General features: G+C 32.6%; 3 protein-coding genes and 1 pseudogene across 3 annotated transcripts; all 4 read left to right on the top strand.

Annotated features, from left to right (window-relative positions):
• The first annotated feature begins 7,649 nt into the window (after nucleotides 1–7,649).
• LOC129296508 (cysteine-rich repeat secretory protein 38-like) lies at nucleotides 7,650–8,561 on the top strand. The gene has a single exon (XM_054935107.1). The coding sequence runs from the start codon at nucleotides 7,650–7,652 to the stop codon at nucleotides 8,559–8,561; it is 912 nt and encodes a 303-aa protein (XP_054791082.1).
• LOC129296505 (cysteine-rich receptor-like protein kinase 29) lies at nucleotides 7,669–10,589 on the top strand (annotated as a pseudogene).
• A 1,907-nt stretch (nucleotides 10,590–12,496) lies between these two features.
• Nucleotides 12,497–15,671, top strand: LOC129296504 (cysteine-rich receptor-like protein kinase 44). The gene is made up of 7 exons (XM_054935105.1): nucleotides 12,497–13,079; nucleotides 13,350–13,472; nucleotides 13,901–14,034; nucleotides 14,130–14,340; nucleotides 14,456–14,693; nucleotides 14,810–14,960; nucleotides 15,100–15,671. The coding sequence occupies exons 1-7, from the start codon at nucleotides 12,839–12,841 to the stop codon at nucleotides 15,448–15,450; spliced, it is 1,449 nt and encodes a 482-aa protein (XP_054791080.1). The 5' UTR covers nucleotides 12,497–12,838; the 3' UTR covers nucleotides 15,451–15,671.
• An 800-nt stretch (nucleotides 15,672–16,471) lies between these two features.
• Nucleotides 16,472–24,238, top strand: LOC129296506 (cysteine-rich receptor-like protein kinase 29). The gene is made up of 8 exons (XM_054935106.1): nucleotides 16,472–17,501; nucleotides 21,577–21,723; nucleotides 21,918–22,051; nucleotides 22,133–22,343; nucleotides 22,453–22,690; nucleotides 22,798–22,948; nucleotides 23,039–23,388; nucleotides 23,934–24,238. The coding sequence occupies exons 1-7, from the start codon at nucleotides 16,658–16,660 to the stop codon at nucleotides 23,384–23,386; spliced, it is 2,073 nt and encodes a 690-aa protein (XP_054791081.1). The 5' UTR covers nucleotides 16,472–16,657; the 3' UTR covers nucleotides 23,387–23,388; nucleotides 23,934–24,238.
• The last annotated feature ends 546 nt before the right edge of the window (nucleotides 24,239–24,784 follow it).

A 24,784-nucleotide genomic window follows, 5' to 3' on the forward strand; every position in this document is an offset into this window, starting at 1 on the left:
AAAAGAAAGGATGCAAGAAAAATGATAGACCTTATCCAAAATCAGAATTGAAAAAAGTTGAAACACATCAGTTATAACTAACGGACCGCGTCTACATTTCTACTATGGACATTGCTAAATTTCCAATAATAGTAGCAATCGTAGAACTCAACCATGAATTTCCGAAGGTGGCTGTAATATAATTAGACATTAGTCACATTTTTCAATTTTGCAAGAACGAATACACACGCATCTCTGATGGACACAGGAGTTAACAATGTCATTTCCAGGAATGGATATATCAATGCAACAAGAGTCAGATCATTAAAATATGCAGAACAAATTGAACTAAGTGCACCAAGAGATGATCAATACAGAAGGCGAGATACTGAAAGTCAGGAGGCAAATTTGAATAATAGCAATTTAAAAATACTTCATGGTCCAACTTAACTTTAAAAAAAATTAATCATTTGATCCTTATAGTTTTATTGTAACTCAATCCCTAAATTTTACCTCTTGCAATTCAGTTTCTATAGTTTCAACCATTAAATATCGGTTCATATATTTTAAAAAAAATAAAATTATAAAGATTAAAAATATCTTGAACTTTTAATATTTAAAGATTAATTGGCCAAAAAAAATTAAAGATTAAAAGATTAAAATTATAATATTTTGAACTTTTAATATTTATAATATTTACAATATTAGTAATAAAATATTTATAATATTTTTAAATTTTATTACTAATATTTTAAATTATTAAACCCTTTTAGTCTTTATAAATATTATAAATATTATAAAATTTTATTTTTTAAAAATTTAGGAATCAATATTTAAATGGTTGAAATTATAGTGAGTCAATTGCAAAAGACAAAGTTCAGGGATTGAGTTATAACTTAATTAAAACTATAAAGATTGAGTTACAATGAATCAAAATTTAAAAATTGAGCTACAAGTAGGTTAAAATCATAAGAATTAAATGATTAATTTTTTTCATTTGAATAATACCAATTTAAGAACACTTCATGGTCCAGCTTTGTTTTTCATATAGCAAAAAAAAAAGTAAGGAAAGAAAAAATGACAAGAGGGAATGGAATGTACTGTACTTATAACAAAAACAATAACAGAGAAAGAGGACGAGGGTTTGGTCAAAAAAAAAAAGAGGACGAGGGAAAATTTAAATCAATCGTGCAAAAAGTTGCCATGTCCCCACTGGAGACTCTAGTAGTAGTATTACATAAATGGACTGGACCTTAGACGTAGCTTGAAAAATGAGCCTCTTCCCCATTACTTGGAAATTAAATCTCATAAGGTTACTAGCCTAAATACAAAAGGCATTCTGGCAATGTATTTTCAAAAGAGTTACAGGGAAGGAGAATAAGATATCCCATCAAAGCAAGTGATAAAAAAAAATATAAAGGAAAGAAAAAGAAAGAAAGATGCTAAGGAAATAAAATAATCCAACTCATACGATAGAAATTGCATAGATTGCTTTAATAGACTTGCAAGAAAGAGAGAGAGAGAAACTAATGCAACTCAATGAGCTGCAAAAGTAATAGGAGGTTATATTGTAACCATACACTTCCTAGCTTTGACTTAGATTAAAGAAAAAATGAGAAAATGGACTTTGAAAAAGTGCCTTAGATTCGAAATTCTTAAAATGTGGAAAATAAATTTTAAAATTTAAATTTATAGTAACTTAAACCCTATCATTAACTTTTTATTGACGTCATTATTGTTTACCATGGCGCCCAATCAAATGTTGACATGGTAGTCTCTTATTGATGTGTTATTTGTTAATTAGAGTTACAAACCTTAAACTATTACATGAGGATGACCTAGATATGTGCCACAGCTTACTACAGGTGCGCCACCACTTGTGTTTTTTTGTGCCATACTCCGCAGTGTATTGCATGAATTTTGATAGCAAACTTTATTATCATATGACAGCACCTAAACGAACTTCCAATATGTCCTATTTCTTCATCCGACGTCTAATTGAAGTGATCTAGGTGTCTACAGAGAGCTTTCTCTTCACTCTAACTAATGGCATAAGTTTTACAATCAAATTATATTTCTATCAAAAGTTGGACACTCTTTCCAAAACTTACTCCTTTTTCACAACAACTTACAACTAGGGTTCAAACCATAACACATGTGCCTAAAGCCAACACCTACCCTTACACCTCACTCAATGGACCATTTTAGACTCATGCAACACACCACAGCCATTCCAATACACATATTACACAAACTCATCTCTCAACCCCTTGTTTCACAAAAATAAAAAGGGGGAGATAACTTGTATAAAATCATTAATTTTCATCCAAAACAATCTAAATGTACTTTACCCTACTTGCACTAGTACTTCGGCCTTATTTAGACTTTACAACCACATATCAATAGCTCAGGGTACAAAATACACTAAACATTCTCTCAATCATAATGCAAGTAATCAAAAGAATAGAATGACATCCTAGTTAGCAAATTAACTATCACAATACACATATAAGTAAATTGAGAGGCCTATTGATATGATTTTCACTCGATCCTAGGCCTCTGCTCGTTTTTTCCAATCCTGATACGATTAGCTAGGCCTTATAAAATTAAAGAATAAGGGGTGAGTACAATCACTTAGTAATTAAGGTCAACCTAGCCTACAGTAATAAACTCACTCATTGTGCATAAAATTACATATAGCCTCAGCCACAAAGATAATAATCATGTGATGAAGCATGCAACACATATCATTGGAACATATTGCAATTATGCACTTCTTGGGATCACAACAATAATAACCATGTGCCCCTGCAACATACTGAATCACAATAATAATAACCATGTGACGAGAACTAAATGCATGATCAATGCCAATCTTATACCCCATGTTACATCCAACGTGAAACCAGTGGTTATCAATAGTTGTATCCTTAACTTAGACTAAATCAACCTTCCACTTTGTGAGGAGCTGCCAGGCTAGGATTAACTTACTCACTTATTTACAGCAGTTTCCCTAATACTAACAACCATAGGGTGTCGTACCCTTAATCTAGCCTTCTCATGAAACGATAGAGACTAGTTAGGTTCTAGTCCCTTAAAGAATAAGTAAGACAGTTTTAAATCAACTATGAGACAATGGCTACCTCTCAATTCCAATGGTCGGTGCCAAGGTAAGCTTTCAATTCTAACGATAAGTTGCCACTACCATGCGGATTTACCAATCTACTCCTCTTCTTAGGAAAAACTCTTGTAAATGATCATGTTATACACATATTGACATATACTATGTCATTTTTAACATAATTCAACATATTACATTAACTCACACAATTTTCTTTCAGTCACCTAATTAATCCACTTATCAAAAATCACATACACATCACACTCCACATGCCAAATACCACATATCTCTTATTTTCATAATATCATGTTCTCATCATCATTGCTAGTCAAATATATATATATATATATATAACATGCATATAGTTCTCCATAATGCAAGACAATTCCACACATATACATCATCACATTACCAAAATTTGTATCAATAGTTTTCAAACACCAAACAAGTTCTAAATCACTAAATTCAACAAATAACTAATTATAAACAACTATACAAATTAGATTTTTTCCCAGCTACCTTAAACCTTTGAGAGATTAAATATTTACCCTTAAAACACAACTTCCAAAGCTTGCCAAATAGCTTGAATGGTGCATAAAATTAGATAATTTACAACCAAATACAAGGACATTCATCAATATCCCCTTATGAGTAATTTCCAACATTCAACTCGACATTCTTCCTTTCATCAAAATTATAAATTCACTTATAATTATATCCATTAGGTTTACTAAGTTCTAATAATCCATATTGTCATTACTAAGTTAACAATCACCATTAATAGCCATTAAATACTCCTAACAACCCACATAAATACAAATTTTTAGATATTAATGGCCCTCAATGTCTAACAACTCACAAAACTATTTATATGAATTTAAATACGTTAAACAACTTCCATTATATCTATTTTAGTCAATGGGTTCGGACCCATGGCTCACATGGACTGAAAATCATTATTTCAACTCAAACCTAACTTAAATCCTCATAAAATGGAAGGAAAGGGATGAGGAAGGCATAATATACTTGCCTTGTATGTTATGAAACTCCAAATTGTCCTCAATGGTCTAAGTTCATGCCCTAAAAAAGCAATGGGTGTACTCTTTGTTCCTCCCTCTTCTCTCTTCTATTTTTTCGAACAGACATGAACTGGTTTAAGTAGAACATCTTTTGTTGGTTGCCTCTATGCGTCGTGATGGACATCCCTCACGCCACGACATGTGGCACATAGGACTTTACTTTAGTTCTTTCTCACCTTTTGATGCCTAGATGGCCCGACTTCACTTTGGACTCGCATTTAATGCTGAAATTACAATCAAACACACTAATTAGGCCTCTTTGACCACACAACATATCAATAAACTTACTTACCCTCATTAAGCTTAGTTATTCGAGTTAAATTTCTAGAATGTTACACCATACTAAAGCTAATTTAGTTTATATAATAGTCAATGTTCTATACATAAATAGTAGGAGTAATTTGCTCGAAATTTCAAAGTTTAAGGTCTAGAACTACTCATGTAATAGTATAGGGTTTATGGTGTTAATTAACAAATGCACATCAGCAAGAGACCACCACATCAACATTTAATTAGGGCCCATAAGGAATAGTAACGGTGAACAATAGCAACATTAACAAAAATATAATTCTAGGGTTTAATTTACTATAAATTTAAAAATTTAGAGTTCATTTTGTATATTTTAAGAGTTTATATCCAGGGCACTTTTCATGCAATACTTAAGAGTCTATTTTGCTTATTAACCCTATATAAAAATTAAAACAATATATTTTATTACAAAATGTATGGCAACATACACCATAATTAATTTTACATTATTAAAATGGTAATAAATAATTTTAAAACTGCATAAATAAAAATATTTAAATTTATATTTGGGTAAATAAACAAATTATTTTCTAAATTTTAGATCTAAATGCACCATAGACCTTTAAACATATTTAACGTGCAAATTGTTCTCTCGACTTTTGAAAACAATGTAATTTGAACTCTGTCATTAACAAAGTTAAATTTAATAATTAATTAATCAAAAAATGATCTAAAAAATTACAGAAAATGACTAAAAAATTTTTTAGTTATTTTTTCTAATTTTTTGTATCACTGTCTATAACTTTTGGTCTTTTATTGAAATTTTTAAGTCTTTTTTTTTATAATTTTTGAGGTCATTTCTATAATTTTAACAGTTGAAGTTAAGTTTTGTTAATAGTAGGGACCACATTACATTATTTCAAAAATTAAAGAAATAATTTATATAATAAATGAGTTCAAAATCAATGGTACTACTTGACCTAAATTAGGGGCAAATCATTCCTCTGTCATTTATAAGTTGTTACTCCATTGTTTATTAAAAATTTAAATAATGCAATAAAAATATAAATAACATATTTTATTCTCCCAATACCATGCCTTTTAGAAATTATTTAAAAATTCAAATCTAATTTGGTGATATCTATCTTTATTATATGTTGCATTTTTTTAATAATATGTCATTCACTAGTTTCAAATAATATAAAAAGGTATGGTTGGTCAAAAAAAAAAGGCTATGGAAGTAATTCCCATAAAATTCTTAATGCTTATATTGCTGTGGAATTATAATAAAAAGCTGTGGAATTAATAGCACCTTCATAAAATTAAATTTAATAAACAATATAAAATAAAATGAATGGATTTATAAACTCAAATATTAATATTTTGATTTAAGATATGATATCATTCATTTCTGGTCACAGGCTTTGTACCTTGTCATGTGCATCTTGTTTTGATTGAATTCTTTATTCCTCTTACATGCTTGTAGAAGAAAATTGATGGAGGAAAGAGACTCAGAGCATCAAATTGCCACATGACACTCCAAGAGACGATTATGAATACAAATGGGTTCCATCAGTGCAAGGTACACTCAAAATAAATATTGATGCTTCCTCAATTTAATTTCAAATTTGTTCAACTTGTGGTGGATTAGCGCAAAACCTTGAAAGCGAGTGATTGAGTGGTTTTCTTTGCAATTTGGGCCATCTACTAATTATTATTGGAAAAATCAAAGCTATTAAATATGGTGCAAAACTGCATTTGAGCCTGAATCTTAAACAAGCGGTTATATATTTTGATTCTCTCAATGCCATTCTCTATGTCTATGGAGGTGTTCATACTGATCATCCATATTATGAGGACGTGTCTGAAGTACAAAAAATTGATTGCTAATTATAAGAGTCTTGAGCTTTTTTATGCTCCACGCAAGGCAATGTCTTGTGAATATTTTTTGGCTCGCATGGCTTACAATTCTTTAAGGAGATGTTGTTACTCCTTAATCCCTTAGAGAATGCGAAGATTTACTGCTACTTGGCCATAGTGGGGGTTTGTCTCGCTAATCTTTTGTTTGCTTCTTACGTTATAACTGTATCCCTCTGACTTTGGCTAGCGTTCCTGATGAGAAAAAACTCAAAAAGAATTCCCAATTCCATCACGTTTTCAAAAACGAGACTTTAATAAGAAATAAGAAAATATCATATCCGTGACAAATTTCAAAGATGAGTTGTGTAAGCCGGATTGCTCCGCACTTTTCAACAAAAAGACTTGAAACACAGGTTGAACAGTTCCTGAATGCTTTAACCTCACAATAATTTTTAGAATTTAAATTCACTAAAATTACAGTCAATAAATTTCAGTGAAGTTTGCCCTTTTAAAAAAATAAAAATATTTTATATTTTATAAAAATAAAATGATAAGAATATTAAAAACTTTTTACAGAAATTTACACACCTCAACTGAAGATTCAAATCCTAATTTTTATGCCACTTATATTGCTTGACTTTTTTGTTGACCATACGATTTTGATTATTAGACACGCCACTTCTATTGCTCGACTGGCCCTATGTTTACGCGGTGAGACAGTCACAGAAAACTCCCTTGCTGATAATACTTTTCAATATTTTATAAAAATAATGATCATATCAATAATACTTGTAAATAAAGGCACAGTTCTTCATCATGGCATGTGACAAATATATATTAAATTTTCTATATTCATACATTTAAAAAATACACAAAAATAAAAATTTTTGTGAAATATATTTGAGGGCATTTTACTAACCCCGCACCAAAATTTTTGGTTTTACACTTATTATCTGGATGACAGGGAACTAGAGAAGTCAATCTACAATAGTCAATAATATCGGTTAATAGATTGTTGAACCAAACCATACACATTTTATGTTCCTATTTTAATTTTTTTTTCTGAGTTTGATAAATAAATTACCATATTTATGACTTCTTCAATACTTTCTACGGTGTAGATGGTTTTTATTTTTTTGGTACATTGTTTGACAGGGACATGAGTTTACGCGGCAAGACAGTCACAAATAACTCTGCCTTTGGCATCCGAAAATGTGGCTCCACCAAGAAAAAGTCAAGTCAAATCTGCAATGATAAAGATGTTATTAATGAAATTGATGGGTGCTTTACAAGAACCCCCCCCCCCCCCCGGCTGAAAGAGTTTAAATTTACCTGAAAGCTATAATACTCAGACAAGTTCAATGGCCAGAGCTACTTATTTAGCATTGTTTCAATTTCTGTGTGTTCTTGTCACTCAAGTATATCAAGCCACCAGCCAACCAGAATTTCGATACTATTATTGCAACACCAGCAGTAACACCACAGCAAACAGCACCTACCAGACCAATCTCAATACCATTTTATCAAATCTCACTTCCAACAAACAAATAGATTATGGCTTCTACAATCTCTCTCATGGTAATTACCCAAATACAGTCTACACTGTTGGGTTATGCAGGGGAGATGTTATGTCAGATTTCTGCCATAGCTGCCTTAAAAATGCATCAGTCCTGCTGCCACTTTTATGTCCAGATCAGAAGGAAGCTTTTGGGATGTACGATGAATGCATGTTATCTTACTCAGACACCTCAATATTAGGCAATAAGGTAGATCCTATAGTTACTGTCCATATGTGGAGCGTGAACACTGCAACAAATTGGAACAAGTACAATCAGGTCCTAACAGGATTGCTGCGAAATCTGAGTAGCAGAGCTGCATCTGGTGAGTCAAGTCTAAAGTTTGCTGCAGGAAATGAAGACGGACCTGACCTTCAAAAAATATATGCTGTCGTTCAGTGCACACCTAATTTGAATGGGTCAGAATGCAACAACTGCTTGGTTTGGGCTATCTCGCAAATTCCAAATTGCTGTAATAACAGGCAAGGTGGTAGGGTTATTACGCCAATCTGTAACTTTAGATATGAAAGTAGCAGATTCTATGCAAGTGCAGCTGATGCACCATTATCAGCACCGTCGCCGGAAGAGTCTCCTACTCCTCCTCCTCCTCCTCCTCCTACATCTCCATCAACTCCTCCATCCAACAACACTACATCTCCATCACCTCCTCCATCTGCTGCCACAACGTCCTCAAAAGGTGCTTTCATTAGCAGATAAACCTCCAAAACTTTCCCTTTGTTGAGATTTCCCATTCCAGCCGGGAGGAATGGGTAGTTTTTACTTTAGCAGAAACCTGGAGAATAAGTAAGGCTTCAAAATCAATGTTCTTTGCCATTATCTCTCTCAATGAACAGGGATTTTATTTTTCCAGGAAAAAAATCAGAGATTATCATTGCCATTGTTGTGCCTACTGCCGTCTTGGTTGTGCTGCTTGCGTTTGTTTGGATCTGTGTGAGAGTGAGAAAGCAAGGAAGAAAATTTCCAAGTAAGTACAAGTCAATTATTGCTGACAACTTGACAATGTTGAGCAAAGTCAAAATTTATTAAATTTCTTTTGACTTTTTGAAGCCATTTGTTCTGCTGAACTTAATTACAGCTTTAATTAAATAATATCTAAGGAAAAAGGCTTAAAATCATTTTGCATAGGTGAGACTGAAGCTGATGATTCAATTGAGCATACTGAGTCAATAAGATTCGAATTTGACACCATCGAAGTTGCTACAAATAACTTCTCTGATGCAAATAAGCTCGGACAAGGATGATTTGGACCAGTTTACAAGGTAGACAGATACACCACTAACATTATTATGAACCCATCATCTCCAGTCAAATTCTGATACTTGTTGGCCTACTTTCAGGGAAAGCTCTCCAATGGACAAGAGATTGCAGTAAAAAGGTTGTCTAGGGATTCTGGACAAGGGGACATTGAATTTAAGAATGAAGTACAATTAATGGTCAAGCTTCAACACCGAAATTTAGTTAGACTCCTTGGTTTTTGTTTGAAACAAGAGGAACGGCTTCTAGTATATGAGTTTCTTCCTAATAAAAGTCTCGATCACTTTATATTTGGTAAATTAGACATTCTATTTCTACATGGGAAACAATGTTCATTATCTTTTTTTGCAGACTAAATAAGAAAATATTCTGACTCTACTTTGCATGTTTCTCTTGGACTGAAATATAGATCCTATCAGACGTGAACAATTGAGATGGGAAACGCGCTACACAATTATAAAAGGAATTGCCCGAGGCCTTCTTTACCTTCATGAAGAATCTCAACAACAAATTATTCATCGTGATCTTAAAGCAAGTAATATTCTCTTAGATGCAAGCATGAATCCAAAAATATCAGATTTTGGCATGGCAAAACTATTTGCTATGGATCAAACTCAAGCCAATACGGATAGAGTTGTGGGGACCTAGTAAGTATCAAAACATGGCATGTCTAATTAGTTTCTAAGTGCCCTAGACCAGAAAGAAGAAAAAACTTGAATATGATAGTCAAGAGAAGTGTTACTTATTGTATGTGATCACTTTAACATATAGTGGGTATATGGCACCAGAGTATGCAAGGCATGGACAATTCTCAGTGAAATCTGATATCTTCAGTTTTGGCGTGCTAATTCTAGAGATTGTGAGTGGCCAGAAGAATGGTGGCTTACATAATATGGAGAATGTCGAGCATCTACCAAGTTTGGTATGTTTTCTGCCTTTTCATTATTTATCCTCCTTGTCTTAGAAATTGAGTTTAAGAAATTACTCATTATCGGTCTACATGAAACATAAATTAAGCTTTGGACTAATACTTTCTAAAATTGAGGAACTTGTTGCTTGCAGGCATGGAACAGCTGGAGGAAAGGGACAGCCTCTAACATTATAGATCCCACATTAACAGATGGCTCAAGAAATGAAATAATGAGATGCATTCACGTCGGTTTACTGTGTGCTCAAGAAAAAGCTGCTAAGAGACCAACCATGGCTTCTCTTGTACTTATGCTCAGCAGTCACTCTTTCTCACTTCAAGCGCCCATGAAGCCTGCATTTTTTATGAATGACACAAGTTTATCAGGAAGACAATCTGGGAATTACAGATCTATGTCAACAAGTTCCGGTGAGAAAAAAAGAAAATCTGTAGAATCATTATCAGTAAACGAGGCCTCAATAACTGATATATGTCCTCGATAATTTGAGTTGTAGAGGTGACATTCTTGATCATAATTGCTGGTATATTTGTTATTCCACCAATATAACAGTGCTTTATTTTTAAAAAAAGAAAATCATAGAATTTTCAGTGCATAAACAGGAAAAGATGCAAGTAATGTATTTTAATTCAAAAGTTCTCTGTATTGTAAATAAAGAATTTCATATCATGGGAACAGTGCAGAAATTATCTCTTTGCAGGTTGGGTATACTAAGAACTCCATCCATAACAAACTCTACTAGGTCATCCAGTGAATAAAAACAGTAGTCATTCTGATTATTCAAGGTTAGTTGACTTGCAGAAATTGTCACTGTCACTTTCGTTTGTATGCCATGCCAACAACATTCTGTTATCAAGTGAAGTTGTTATTCATTACCAGATAGACACCCATAATTTAGCAAAGGCACTAATAAGAAACACGCAGTCCTCTGAAAAATTGACAATGGTCTCCAAAATTTCTCCTCTGCCCGAAAACTAATGTCAAAGCAAATGAACGAAACATGAACGCTAAGATAGATGATTGTCATTGGCTCCTCAACAAATCTATCAATGTGTCGTGACCAAAAGGAGACAATCATGAGAGAGAGCTTATCTGAAAGACTAGATTGTTAAATGAGATTTAAGAGAGTTCTTTAAATTTATAAGCCCATTTCATGTGAGAGCATGTATTGCCACCTTGAAATCACAAATTGGATAGCATGCCTAGGTTCTTAGACTAAATGTTTGCTCTGTTTAGGGCCCGCTAAAGCGCCTACACAAGGCCACGATGCTTTGTGCTTTGGAACCGGCGGAGCTTACTCAGATTTGATTTAAAATACCCCAATTTATATTTTTAAAAAAACACAAAGTAAATTTGAATGTTACAACTAAATCAATTCTGGACTGGTTCGGACATGGCACAAATTTGTTTGAGCTCATTTGCATAGCCTGAATAAGTTAAATAAGCTTGGAGCAAAGAAAATTTTCTAAACTTTCAAGTTTGACTTTAAAATTTTTCAAACTTATTTGAGCTGACTCATCAAGTTTGGCTTGAATTACCAATTAATATACTCAGATCCTTTAGTATAGGAATATCGTGGGGAGAACCTTTCTTGCAACATGATGGAAATTTTAAAATAAAAATAAAGTATAATGTAATTTTTAAACCCTCAAATTTAATTTCTATTAATTTAGTTCCTTAAATTCGAATTCAATTCAATCCCTTTAGTTTAAAATGAAAATGAATATAATTATTTAGGTAAAAAGATAGGCTCCGAAGTGTTAAAAAATTAAAAAACAAAAATATATTATAAGAAATTATATTGATAAAAAGCAAACTTTGTTTTCATACAAACAGACAAATTGATATATGAATTTTAATTTTAATTTTATTTTTTAAGTTTTGATTCTGTTATTGGCTTAAAGTCATTATTAATTATGAAATGGTTAAAATATCATTTGATTAGCAAATAGTACATCGAACTATTGCCACAACGAGAGAAAGCTGAGGAGAATAAAAACAAAACAAGACGATTTTAGATGTAGTTTTGGTTTCTTAGCTCATCACAGTTTACGAGGATGAGCATTATGTGATAAAATTTAGACCATCTGAATGGTCCAAATGTAAAGCAGCATTATATATTTTTATTTTATATTTATTTTGATTTAAATTTAATTTTAAGAGATTAATTTAATATTAAAATTTTTATAATTATATATTAATTATTTAAATTAATTAATTTAAACTGTATGGAGTACAACTAAATAATTAATATATATAAATTATAACATTAAATTAGATCCTTTAAATTAAATATAAATTATATTAAACATAAAAAATTTATTAAAACTATTTTATAAATTTTTATTTTAATAAATATAATATATAATACTACCTTAAATTCTGAATGTGATCGGTAAGCAAGCTCAAAGCAACTTCGCTGCAGACAACCCATCCAATGAATGACACCCATCCAATGAAAGACGGTGACAATGGCTATCAAGTGTCCGGAAAAAGTCTACGAGAGAGAAGCAGTACATTTCTCCGTTGAAGTGATGAAAGCTCATTTTTTTCACCCACTCTATATGGAAATTTCTACCATTTCCGTTACCCTCCTTTCTCATCTTCCCTTTCTCGTCGCCGGCACTCCCGATTCCCGAGATAGCCACTGTTTCGATTCCAAAGATTACTACACAAGTACAAGCACCTTCCAAACAAACCTTAATATCCTTCTTTCACAGCTCACTTCCGACGCAAAAATCAACAGCTATCACTTGATCAATATCTCTCACGGCCTAAATCCTGACCGAGTTAATGCGATTGGGCTGTGCAGAGGTGGGGTTACGCAAGACGAATGCCGTAGTTGCCTCAGGAATGCCTCAATTCTTCTCCCAAAGTTGTGTCCAAATCCGAAGGAAGCTACGATACTCAAATTGTTCAATATCAGAGGCGTTGGAATCTGATTCTCTGCTCCATTTGGTATCGCATTACCTCTTCTATGATCCTGTAACTGATGGTTCGCCAAAACCTTCTTCTCCGTCGTCAACCTCACAAGGTATGTACCAGTCAACCTACCCTGCGAAAATTTGGTCCCCTGGCAAGATGACGAGAAGTTTGATGGAGAAAGATTTCTGCTTCGTCAAGTCTGCTTTCATCTCTCTGTTTTCTTGTAATCATCATCTCCACCTCAAATGATAACTTTCTGCTGGGGCTTTCCTTTCCATTTATGAAAGGAAAGGGTGCATTTTTTTCACAGTCAGACATTAAATTAGGCTTCAAAACTTTTGTTCTTGAAGATTTTCTTTTGGCAACCTTTTCTTTTCAGGAAAGAACAAGACATTAATAACAGTTGTCGCTATAGTTGTGCCTTTTCTTGCCTCTATCGTGCTGCTTTATATCGTTTGGGTCTTTGTAAGAGAAAGAATGAACCGAAGAAGACATACTCAAAGTAAGTTTACATATTGATTTTCTTATTGCCCACAATCTAGATGGAAATCAAAGCGTGGTTAAATTTCTTTCAGCTTTTGAAAAGAGATAGAAAGAGGAGGAAAGTAAGACCTACTTGAGGTTCTAATTTCTCCCTCTTCCTCGTCCATTTCATTTGCAATAGCAAATTTCAGTTTTTGTGACCATGAACCTTCGAGAAGTGGGGTTCGCCTTTTCTTTTACACTTGTCTTCCATTTTTTCCTCCTGAACATCTGGGAATTCAAATCCACTATTTATTAGGATCCTGTTTCGAAAGGGAAAATAGAAAGAAGAGAAAGAGTTGAATCTCACTTTTTTATCTCTATTTCATTTATTCTCATGCAAAAGTTAATCTTGGTACATTCTGAACTAAATTTCATTTGAAGAATAGCTTAAATTCCTATTTCTAGGCGAATCTGAAGTTAACAATGCCATTGAACTTGCTGAGTCAATACAATGTGCATTTGAGACCATCGAAGCTGCTACTGATAACTTCTCGGATGAAAACAAGCTTGGACAAGGTGGATTTGGACATGTTTACAAGGTATAGAGAGAGATAAAACTCGCGTTGAGGGGTGTGTGTGTGTCTGTGTTCTCAAGGTTGAATATTGATGTATCCTAGTTGTTGGTCGACTTCAGGGTAGGCTCTCCAATGGACAAGACATTGCAGTAAAAAGATTGTCTACGAATTCTGGGCAAGGACATATTGAGTTCAAGAATGAAGTGTTATTAATGGCCCAACTTCAGCATGGAAATTTAGTAAGACTCGTTGGTTTTTGCTTAACACAAAATGAACGGCTATTAATTTATGAGTTTCTTCCTAATAGAAGTCTTGACTACTTCATATTTGGTGAGTCAATTTTCTTGAGCCAAAAATTCGTTACTTCTTTTCTTTCATACATGACTTTTGTAAATTGTTATGCTAACTATACTTTTAACTAATTTATTTTAACTTGACTGTGTAGATCCTTCTAAACGTTCACAATTAGATTGGGAAACTCGCTTCAAAATAATAGAAGGCATTGCTCGAGGTCTTCTTTACCTTCATGAAGAATCTCAACAACGGATTATTCATCGTGATCTCAAGCCAAGTAACATTCTCTTAGATCTAGAGATGAATCCTAAAATATCTGATTTTGGCATGGCACGACTATTTGCTTCAGATCACACTCAAGTCAATACAAATAGAATAGTAGGAACACGGTAAGTATCAAATTATGGCATGGGTATATAGATTATTATCCATAACAAACAAGAAAGTGTTGAATATGATTGTCAAGGGATATACTAATGATTATATTGATGACAATGACATACAGTGGATACATGGCACCAGAATATGCAAGATACGGACAATTCTCAGTAAAATCAGATGTCTTTAGTTATGGTGTATTGATTCTAGAGATAATAAGTGGCCAAAAGAATTGTAGCTTTCGCTGCAAAGAAAATGTGGAGCATCTACTAAGTTTTGTACGCCTTTCTACCTCATTATCGTGATTTCTCAATGTTACGTTAGAACTATCAGTTTAGAGAATCAGTCATTACATATATAAATTTATGCTTAAGGAATAATTGAAAAGCTTTGAACTAATTAAGCAACTTCATGCAGGCATGGAAAAGCTGGATGAGAGACACTGCCTTTGATATTGTAGACTCCACATTAAAAGATGGTTCAAGAAACGAAATAATGAGATGCATTCACATTGGCTTACTTTGTGTCCAAGAAAAGGCTTCTTGTAGACCAACCATGGCTTCCATTGTTCTTATGCTTAACAGCAACTCTTTTTGTCTTCCATTTCCCATGCAACCTGCATTTTTTATTAATCACAGAAGCTTCCCATCAGATGTCCAACATGTGGAGTATGGTTTTCGTTCAACAAGCTCAGAAAAGCAAGGAAGCAAATATGATGAGACACTATCAGCAAATGAGGTCTCCATAACTGATCTATACCCTCGATGAGGATGTAGCAATTGTTATCAGAGATACTGAAAAGTCAGATCTGGATATATTTATTCAGGATATGGATTTATTTTTTTTCATATCTTTGGGAAATCTTTCTACAATCGGATATATGTTTTTTTGTTTTTTGTTTTATACAATTGAATATATGTAAGAAGGATTTTGTTTATCTGATTATAACAAATTTTATCAAAAGGTTTCAATAATCTAGTTCATGTTAATTGCATCTCTAGTTGAATTTTTCAAGCATGTTACTTGCTTGGTAATTAAATTTTGGAACTTTATTGATATCTTAACATTACTTTTCTTATCAAATTCTATGGTGCCTTCTAGAAGAATTTATTATTTCTCAATGTAAGTCACATAAAAAATTATTAATTAACATTTTCCTCTTTTAACCCCTTGCAAATTACTTGAAGGAAAATTTCATTCTAATTTAATTTTTATATGATTTTTAGAATATTTTGCTTTTCTCTCTCTCGCATTCCAAAACTTTGTTTCCCATGAAAGAGAATGAAGCATATTCCAAAAAAAATTTCTTTATTTTTTAAACTTATATTTTTTTAGTAGTGGTAAATTTAAAATATTTTTAATTTTATGATATACTCCTTTCAACCTTAATTATAAAATATTTTTTAAAAAAATTTCACATACTGATATATTTTATTAAATATATTTAACAAATTTATTTTTTAAAAAATAAAAATGTCTTTTATTTAATAATTTTGAATATACACTTAATAAATAAAGAGAGAGAAAAGATAATATTAAAATAAGTCTATTAAAATGTTTTATATTTTAAAAGATTAATTTTTTTAAAAGTAATTTATAATTTAAGATGGAGAAAATATTTAACAACTTAATTATCTTAATTGAAGGTGTTTATAAAAGATAAAAAATGCTTTTAAAGACCACCCATTCTAAAATCTAAATCAGCAAATTCAAGTCAATGAATTTAGAATGGCAGTGGTCTGGTCCCTCCACTCAGTTCGGAGAAGCTATTTCGTGTCAGAGGCCCCTCCTGATATTTTTCTGAACCAAATGACAAGGAGGTAAAAGTCCATGCACGGACGCGGAAAGCTCATCATGTCCTTTCGTTGACTAAAGGCTCTCGAGTCTTGACTGAAGAGAAGCTCCATCTTCCATTTTAGATAAGGTCTCCTCAGTACCCACAACACATATCACTCAGAGAAGCGCCACCCATCCAATGGCTATTGCTTCTTTCAGACACATTTCCATTCTCTGTCTCTTCCTCATTCTCGTTTCCAGATGCACCAGCCAATCAGATTACCCAGAAGATTACTGCTTCACTTCCTATGGAACCTACGCCCCAAACAGCACCTACCAGTTCAACCTCAATATCCTCCTATCAAAACTAACTTCAAACCCTAACGTCAACTATGGCTTCTACAATCTCTCTTACGGCCAATCCCCTGACACAGTCTACGGAATTGGACTCTGCCGAGGAGATGTTACTCCCAGCACTTGCCGTGCATGCCTCAGAAATTCCACAACCATCACACAATCGTGTGATAAATACACCACCGCAATTGCAATCCATGATGAATGCCTATTGTTCTACTCAGATTACGTGATATTCGGTGTCGTCCCCACTCTTGATTTCACTATCTACAATAGGAGCGTAACGGATAATATAACAGATTGGGAGCAGTACAAGCAAGTTCTGAATGGCTTACTTGGGAGTCTGACACGGCAAGCAGCGTCCGGTGACTCTCGCTGGAAATTCGCAGCCGGGAATACTGATGCAGGATCGAGCAGGAGAAAGATATACGGTGTTGCTCAGTGCATGCCTGATTTGAATGAACCGGAGTGTCGAAATTGCTTGGATGGGGCGATCTCAAGAATCCCAGAATGTTGTAAGGGTAGCACAGGAGGTCGAGTTGTTAAACCGAGCTGCAGCATCAGATTTGAGAGCCACAGGTTCTATGAAATCGCGGCTGATGTACCAATTTCGGTATCAGTATCGGCACCGGCACCGGCGCCGGCGCCGCTGCTTTCTGCTCCTTCCGTCAATATAACGACGTCACAGGGTACTTTTCAACCTTTCTAAAATTACTTTGTTGGTTATTCAAATTTTTGGTTTCTCCTCGTTCGACCTATGTCAAGGTATCATTTCTTGTTAGGCTAAACTGCAACAATATCGGCTAAAAATACTTGGTAGCTTAAAATAAACAAATAAAAATAAAAATATTCATAATATTATTAAAATTGGTATAAAAATTATTAAACTGTTAATTTTATTCTAACGTCATTAATTTTCAATGTTAATTGTTGATTGTGCTTATCACATGTCAATCTTTATTGATGTAGATTAAAAAAGAGAGTAATAATGCCCACAAAATCATCGGCCAGAAACATTAAGTAGTCTAAAATGAGAAAAAGATAAAAACACCGATAATATTGTTGAAATTAGTGCAAAAGTGACAAATATATCAAATCTCTTAAATGTTGACCGTTTAGCTAACACCTAAGCAAAAGTTGACCATTTTTTATTAAAATAGACAAAAAAATATTCCTAAGTGAATTTTTACGAAGGTTGATCGATTATCGTATAAATACTTATAATGTTATTTTTATAGGTGCAATAGTGATCAATTCATTAAAATTCATGTCACATGATTTTTATTTTATCACCATGTATCCCACCCCTTCCCTCCCCACTCATTTTTATTGTTTGTAAAATTTAATATTTAATATAATAAGATAAGTTATACACAATCAAAAATTAAGACTAAGCACACCTCCTACATTGCCTACTTTAAGAACATTGACACATTAAGCAATTTCATTTATGATAGGTTCAAAATTCTCAAATGATTTTTGTCACTGTTACAAAGAAGCAAGCGATTTAACTTGATGTTTGATCAAAATGATATTTTTCACATGATATTCATACAGTGATCGATCAATTTTCATAGAATTTTACCTGGGAATATTTTTTGTTCATGTCAGTGAAAAATGGTCAACTTCTGTTTAGATGTCAACTAAACGATCAATATTTAATGGATTTGATAGATTAGTCACTTTTACACCAACTTTGATAACGTTATGAGTATTTTTATCCTTTTTCTCACTTTATGCTAATAAATGCTTTGGCCAATGACTTCATGGGTATTTTTGCCCCCTTGTTTAGTCAATATCAGTAAAGACTGACACGTGGTAAGCATAATCTGCATTTAACACAAAAAACTAACGACGTTAAAGAAAAGTTAATGATTTAGTCATTTTTATACCAATTCTGATAACGTTATGGATATTTTTGCCATTTTTTTCAATTTAAGCTATTGGATACTCCTGACCAATCACTTAATGAGTATTTTTTACATTAACCCTTTTTTTCTTTTCTCCCCATCCTCTGTTTCTTATCATTGCAATCCATTAATCTAATTAATTATGTATTATTTATAGATTTTGAAGATGCCTAATTTATTAGTAAGTTAATGGAATCTTACTTGAGGAAAGGGTATTTCAATAGTGAATAAAAATATATAAAGACAAGAATACCCTCTAGTATATAATTTTTGTTTAGTTTGGGGCCTAAAAATTTCAAAAGGCTGGTAAAGGACTTTTACTTCTTAATAATCATGTTAAATTATGTACTACTCTTCCTTCTAAAATGTTCCATGTAAAAAGTTAATATTAATTTGAACTCTGGATTATAAATTCAGGGGCCATTTGAACCCCATACTTATAATTAGTATATTTTAAAACTTAAATAATTAAATTTGAGGTATTATCACCCCGTAGTGTCACTTTAGACAGTGTGCTGCCCATCATTTCTGCTTCTCCAAACTTCTAGTCCTCTTTTTCCTTCCATGTCTCACTCTCTTCTCTCCTCCGCCTCCTCCCTCTCTCTTTATAGTTAATATGTTGTTTCTTACAAGGATTCATGCTTCAACTTGGCCACCTTGGAAAGTGTGTTTGAAACATCCCTCAATCATATATCAAATTTATTTCATTTTAGATAATAATATTATTGAAAAAACTCAAAATTTAAAAAATACTTCTATCATGATAGAAAAAATATCTATCATGATATTAACAAGTGAAAGATATTTTTTTAAATACTATCATAATAATGAAAAGGTTTACCATAGTAAAAAAATAGAACCATAAATTAAAAAAATTTACCATGATAAAAAAGAGCTTACTGTGGTTAGGTTTTTTATTAAGAAACAAAATAATAATTTAGAAAATATATCATGGTAGAACTAAAATTTTTTTATAATTAAAACATTTCATAAATATCAACTACCATGACAATAAAATAGTTTTACAAATCCAAGAAAAAATCTACCATGATATTTAAGAACATAATTTAACTAAATAAGAAGTGCTAAAATATGCTCTTATTGAACAAGTCTTTTAAAAAGGATATACAACATTTAAAATAATATATTATAGTTCCCAACAAATTTTAAAATAAACAATTTAAAAATTAAATCATATCGAATTTTCTAAATAATTAAACAATAATCCTTTAAGAGCATGAGGAGTAATCAAAAGTTTCATGACCAATAAATGTAACATAAAATAAATTAAATTCTAAATGTTCATAATAACCAGACTGTCATAAGTTGATATTTTATACATTGCTTCAAAAAAAAAAAATAGAGAGAAACCACATCGGTCAAGGGTGTCAATATGCACCTAATGACTCTCTTGATACTTATTTGGCTAGACCTTTTCCTAAAAACAATAACTATTGGGAATGAGACGCGAGGGTCGTAATAACCAATTTTTGAATGAAACAAAGCATGTAAAGTTGTCACATATATGGATTGCTAAGTGGGAATAAAAATACATTTTAAACAGTTATATATATTCAATTTGTAAATACACTTATATGGTATGACAACTCCTTATCTCTTTCATACCCCATGCTTAATATTCTAGTTCACCTAGTCAAAGATAAATTAATCCAAGCCATTTGTACCATCCTTTGAACCTAATAGGAGTATACCATGTGGTAAGATTTATTCAACACATGACTCTGTGTATCATGTACCAACAAATCATGCAATTAATAACAGTGCCAATGCACATAAATACATCACACATTAAAACTCATGCTTTTCAATATACATTTTACTCTAAACACTTTATCATAAACAATTAATATCCTACTTGGCAACATGTGTTCTCAACACAATAGAGTTTGATCTAACACATGGGTTCTCAATATATATATTTCATAATTCAAAATTCATATAATTAATTACAAAACACATGATATAACATCAAGAAGTGATTGTCTCTACTCTTTGATAGTCAGGTTCCTTGAACACACAAGTGATCATTTATTTTGTCTACAACACAATTACGATAATTAATAGTAACACATATTAATTATAACTAATTACTATACCTAACACTAATCTCTTACTAATCCTAGGATTAGATTAATCAATCTTGTTAACGTAGGAAAATCCCATACAAATAACGAACTGAATAATTCTCACATTAGGCAACGGATCAACGATCTAACTTTTGAAAATGATGAGTTGGATGTTATGAACCAACTGACCAAATTTCAGCTTGAAATTATCAAATGCCAATTTGATACTCATTATCCACAATTGTATTAAATAATAATTTACAACTGATCTTCCAAAATTTAACATGACGCATTTTAAGGGGAAAAATTGGGATAATGAAACTTTTAATTTCTCCATATTGTAGAAAAATTGTTTAACTAATGAGATCAAATAAGAATATGAAATTTTTAGTGAATTAATTGATAAAAATTAAATTTAGAGACTAAATTGATAACTAAGGCAAACTTGAGAGATTGATAGTTTCATTATCCTGAAATATTTAATTATGTAATTTTTTAAGAATATCAAGTATCCAAGGTTCTTAACTAAATTTTTTTTTAAAAAAAAATTATCTCATACTAAAATTAAGTTGAAGTATTGGTCCTAAAATGTCATTCCCCCCATTAATAAATGCCACACGTGGGAGGTCTTTGAGTTTAAAAAATGTAGTAGTTGAGTACTTGTCCTGCAGAATAATTAGGCTCCAAAGCCTAAACATCCAACATGCTTCATTATAGATCTTTTTTTGTTTTTTGGTCCGTTCAATAACCAGGGTTTTCTTTCTCAGGAAAACACAATAAATCACGACTTTTCATTGAGATAACTGCGCCTGTAGTTGGCTTTGTGGTACTGCTTAGCCTTATTGGGATTTATGTTGCACGAGGATGGAAGCTGAGAACAGCTTTTCACAGTAAGTGCACATATCGATCTAATGGTGAGAGTATGCCATGACATTTTTTTTTTTTTGTGATTTTTTAATTAATCAAGTGGGGCCAATCAATATGATGGCCATGAAAAATCCAGGGACAAAAAATTTTATGAGCTGACTAATGACTCTCTCTCTCAAGAAAAATGACGGATAAAAGAAGATAATTGTTGAACTCAATGGCTTAAATTCCTCTCTACCAGATGAACTTGAAGCTGACGCTGAAATTGAGCCTGTTGCATCAATGCAGTTCAGCTTTGACACCATCAAAGTCGCTACAAATTCCTTCTCTGATGCAAATAAGCTTGGTCAAGGTGGATTTGGACCTGTTTATAAGGTTAGGATAACACTGTTATGCCAAGATAAATATCAGTTCTAAGTCCAATCCTAATAAATCTTGGTTCTTGATCAATTTCAGGGTAGGCTCTCCAGTGGACAAAATATTGCCGCCAAAAGGTTGTCTGGGGTTTCTGGGCAGGGAGATACTGAATTTAAGAATGAAGTGCTATTAATGGCTAAGCTTCAACACCGAAATTTAGTTCGCCTGCTTGGTTTTTGCTTGGAAGAAAAAGAGCGACTACTTATCTATGAACTTCTTCCTAATAGAAGCCTTGATCACTTCGTTTTCGGTATGAAATTTTCTTTCAACAAAAATCACCTCAGTTTTTGTCGTGTGAATAAATAAGGAACAATCTTAATAATTGTTTATATGATTATAACTTGACTTGAAACATGTAGATCCTTTTAAGTGTGTGTGTTTGGATTGGGAAGCACGTTTCAAAATTATAGAAGGCATTACCTGTGAACTTAATTATCTTCATGAAAAATCTCAACAACGGATTATTTATCGAAATCTTAAAACAAATAATATTCTATTAGATATAAACATGAATCCTAAAATATTAGATTTTGGAATGGTAAAATTATTTGCCATTGATGAGTCTCAAGCCAAGACAAATCGAATTGTGGGAACCTTGTAAGTTTAACAATATGATGAAGCTACTTGCCATCTAAAGACTCTATCTCTACAGGACTATAACAAAACAAGCATGCTCTTGAATATGATTGTGTTTTAATGTGCAGAGGGTATATGGCACCAAAATATGCAAAGCATGGACGATTCTCTGTAAAATCTGATGTATTTAGTTTTGGTGTACTAATTCTAGAGATTGTAAGAGGACAAAAGAATGGTGGCATCCATGATGAGGAGAATATTGATCACCTTCCAAGCTTTGTATGTTTTCCTTCTTTTCATTATTTATCTCATTTTCTTTTACCATATTAGATTACTTAAAATTTTCTGCAATTGAACAACTTCTTGCAGGCATGGAAAAGCTGGAGGAAAGGGACATCATCTAATATTGTAGATTCCACGTTATCTGACGGTTCAAGAAGCGAAATAATGAGATGCATTCACATTGGCTTACTCTGTGTTCAAGAAAGGGCTGCTAATAGACCAACCATGGCTTCGGTTTTGCTTATGCTTGACAGCGACTCTTTCTCTCTTCCAGAACCCTTACAACCTGCATTTTTTATGAATAACAAAAGTTTATCACACATCAAATCTGAGGAGTACAATTCTGTGTCAGCAAGCTCAAGTGAACAAAATAGTAAAACTGCTGAAATATTATCAGTTGATGAGGCCTCAATAACTAAGCTATATCCTCGCTAAAGGTAAAGGATCTACATTTAATACTCATTATGTGCTCTTTGTTGTGATGAGATATAAGCCGTCCAATTTTTTTTTAAAAAAAAGTGGCAATTATATAAATATCCTTATTTTAGATTTTGTGCATATTAAACTAAAAAGTTAATTAGAATACAACAACAACAACAACAACAAGTCTTTATCCCACTAGGTGGGGTAAAGTTAATTAAAAAGTTAATTAGAATATTAAAAAAAATTAAATTAGATTTATTCCACCCAAAATCAATCTAAACGGTCCAAATTGATGATGAAAACCCCTTGATATGCTCTGTAAATGTAAATGTCAAAGTTAAACCCATGGGCATCAATTACCGGTTTACAACTTGTTTTATAAAGAAAAAAATAATACCCGATGATTGTCCAGATAATTAAAAAGAAAAATTCTTCAATTGCATCAGCATGGAAAGAGTGAGCCTTTTATTTTTATTTTGAACCCAGTGGCTCATGTGTTGTCAATAGGGATTTTGATGGATGATGAAGGATGCGGTAAAGAAATTAACTTTTCTTGCAGGTTTAGGCTGTCAAAGGCTTGAAGCACTCTTAATCCCACAATACCACCATAGGTGGTGGTGTACAAGTTTGAATGCAACTTTGTGAACTTCCAGAATCTTTGTGCCACTTGTATGTTTGCCAACAACAGCGTTTGTGGGTTGACACTTGGTTGATTGAACTTGCAATGAAAAATATTGTCAACTCTAACAGTCACAATCCTCTGACAAATCCCTATCTTCCTAACTCTTTTTGTTACCCCTTATCACTATTCAAGTAATCAAGCATGCCCCAAAAGAAAAATAAAAAATAAAAAATAAACAGCATAATAGCTACTCTCTCATACTTCCTGTACCCTTGTGAACTGCATTTTCTGCATGCTTCTAGTTTATTTTTCGATGTCCATTCTTGGAAGTAAAACTCAGTTGCAACGAGTTCATGTGAATCTGAAAGTATCTTGCGTAACTATCAATTCTAACTTGTAGATAAAGCATGACGGGCGTCATCTTGTAATATCCAGTAGAGAACATATCTTGTACCCCTAAAAGAACCTTCTCAACTGCCAAGCCTTAAAAATTTAATAAAGAAATAATGTTGCTACAAATTGATCTAAAGAAAACAACTGATTTTAGAATCTTCTTTCTAATAAGGATGATTATTGTCCAACCTGCATGGATGGATCTCTAATTAGAGAAATTCTCTCTTGACTCTCAAGTATCTACCTTCTGTTCTTTGCCCCTCCTTCCCTTGAGCCAATCATCATTTTCTCCTTCAAGATAGCTTAAGCTTCGTTTTCCCTCCTCTTCCCATTGGCTCAAGACCTTTCCGTTGGTTGTGTTTAATTGTTTCTGCTGCTCTGTATCCTTCTTTCTT

The sequence above is a fragment of the Prosopis cineraria genome, unplaced genomic scaffold, assembly GCF_029017545.1.
Source record: "Prosopis cineraria cultivar Desert tree isolate PC_DT_omini unplaced genomic scaffold, ASM2901754v1 PC343, whole genome shotgun sequence".
NCBI lineage: Eukaryota > Viridiplantae > Streptophyta > Magnoliopsida > Fabales > Fabaceae > Prosopis > Prosopis cineraria.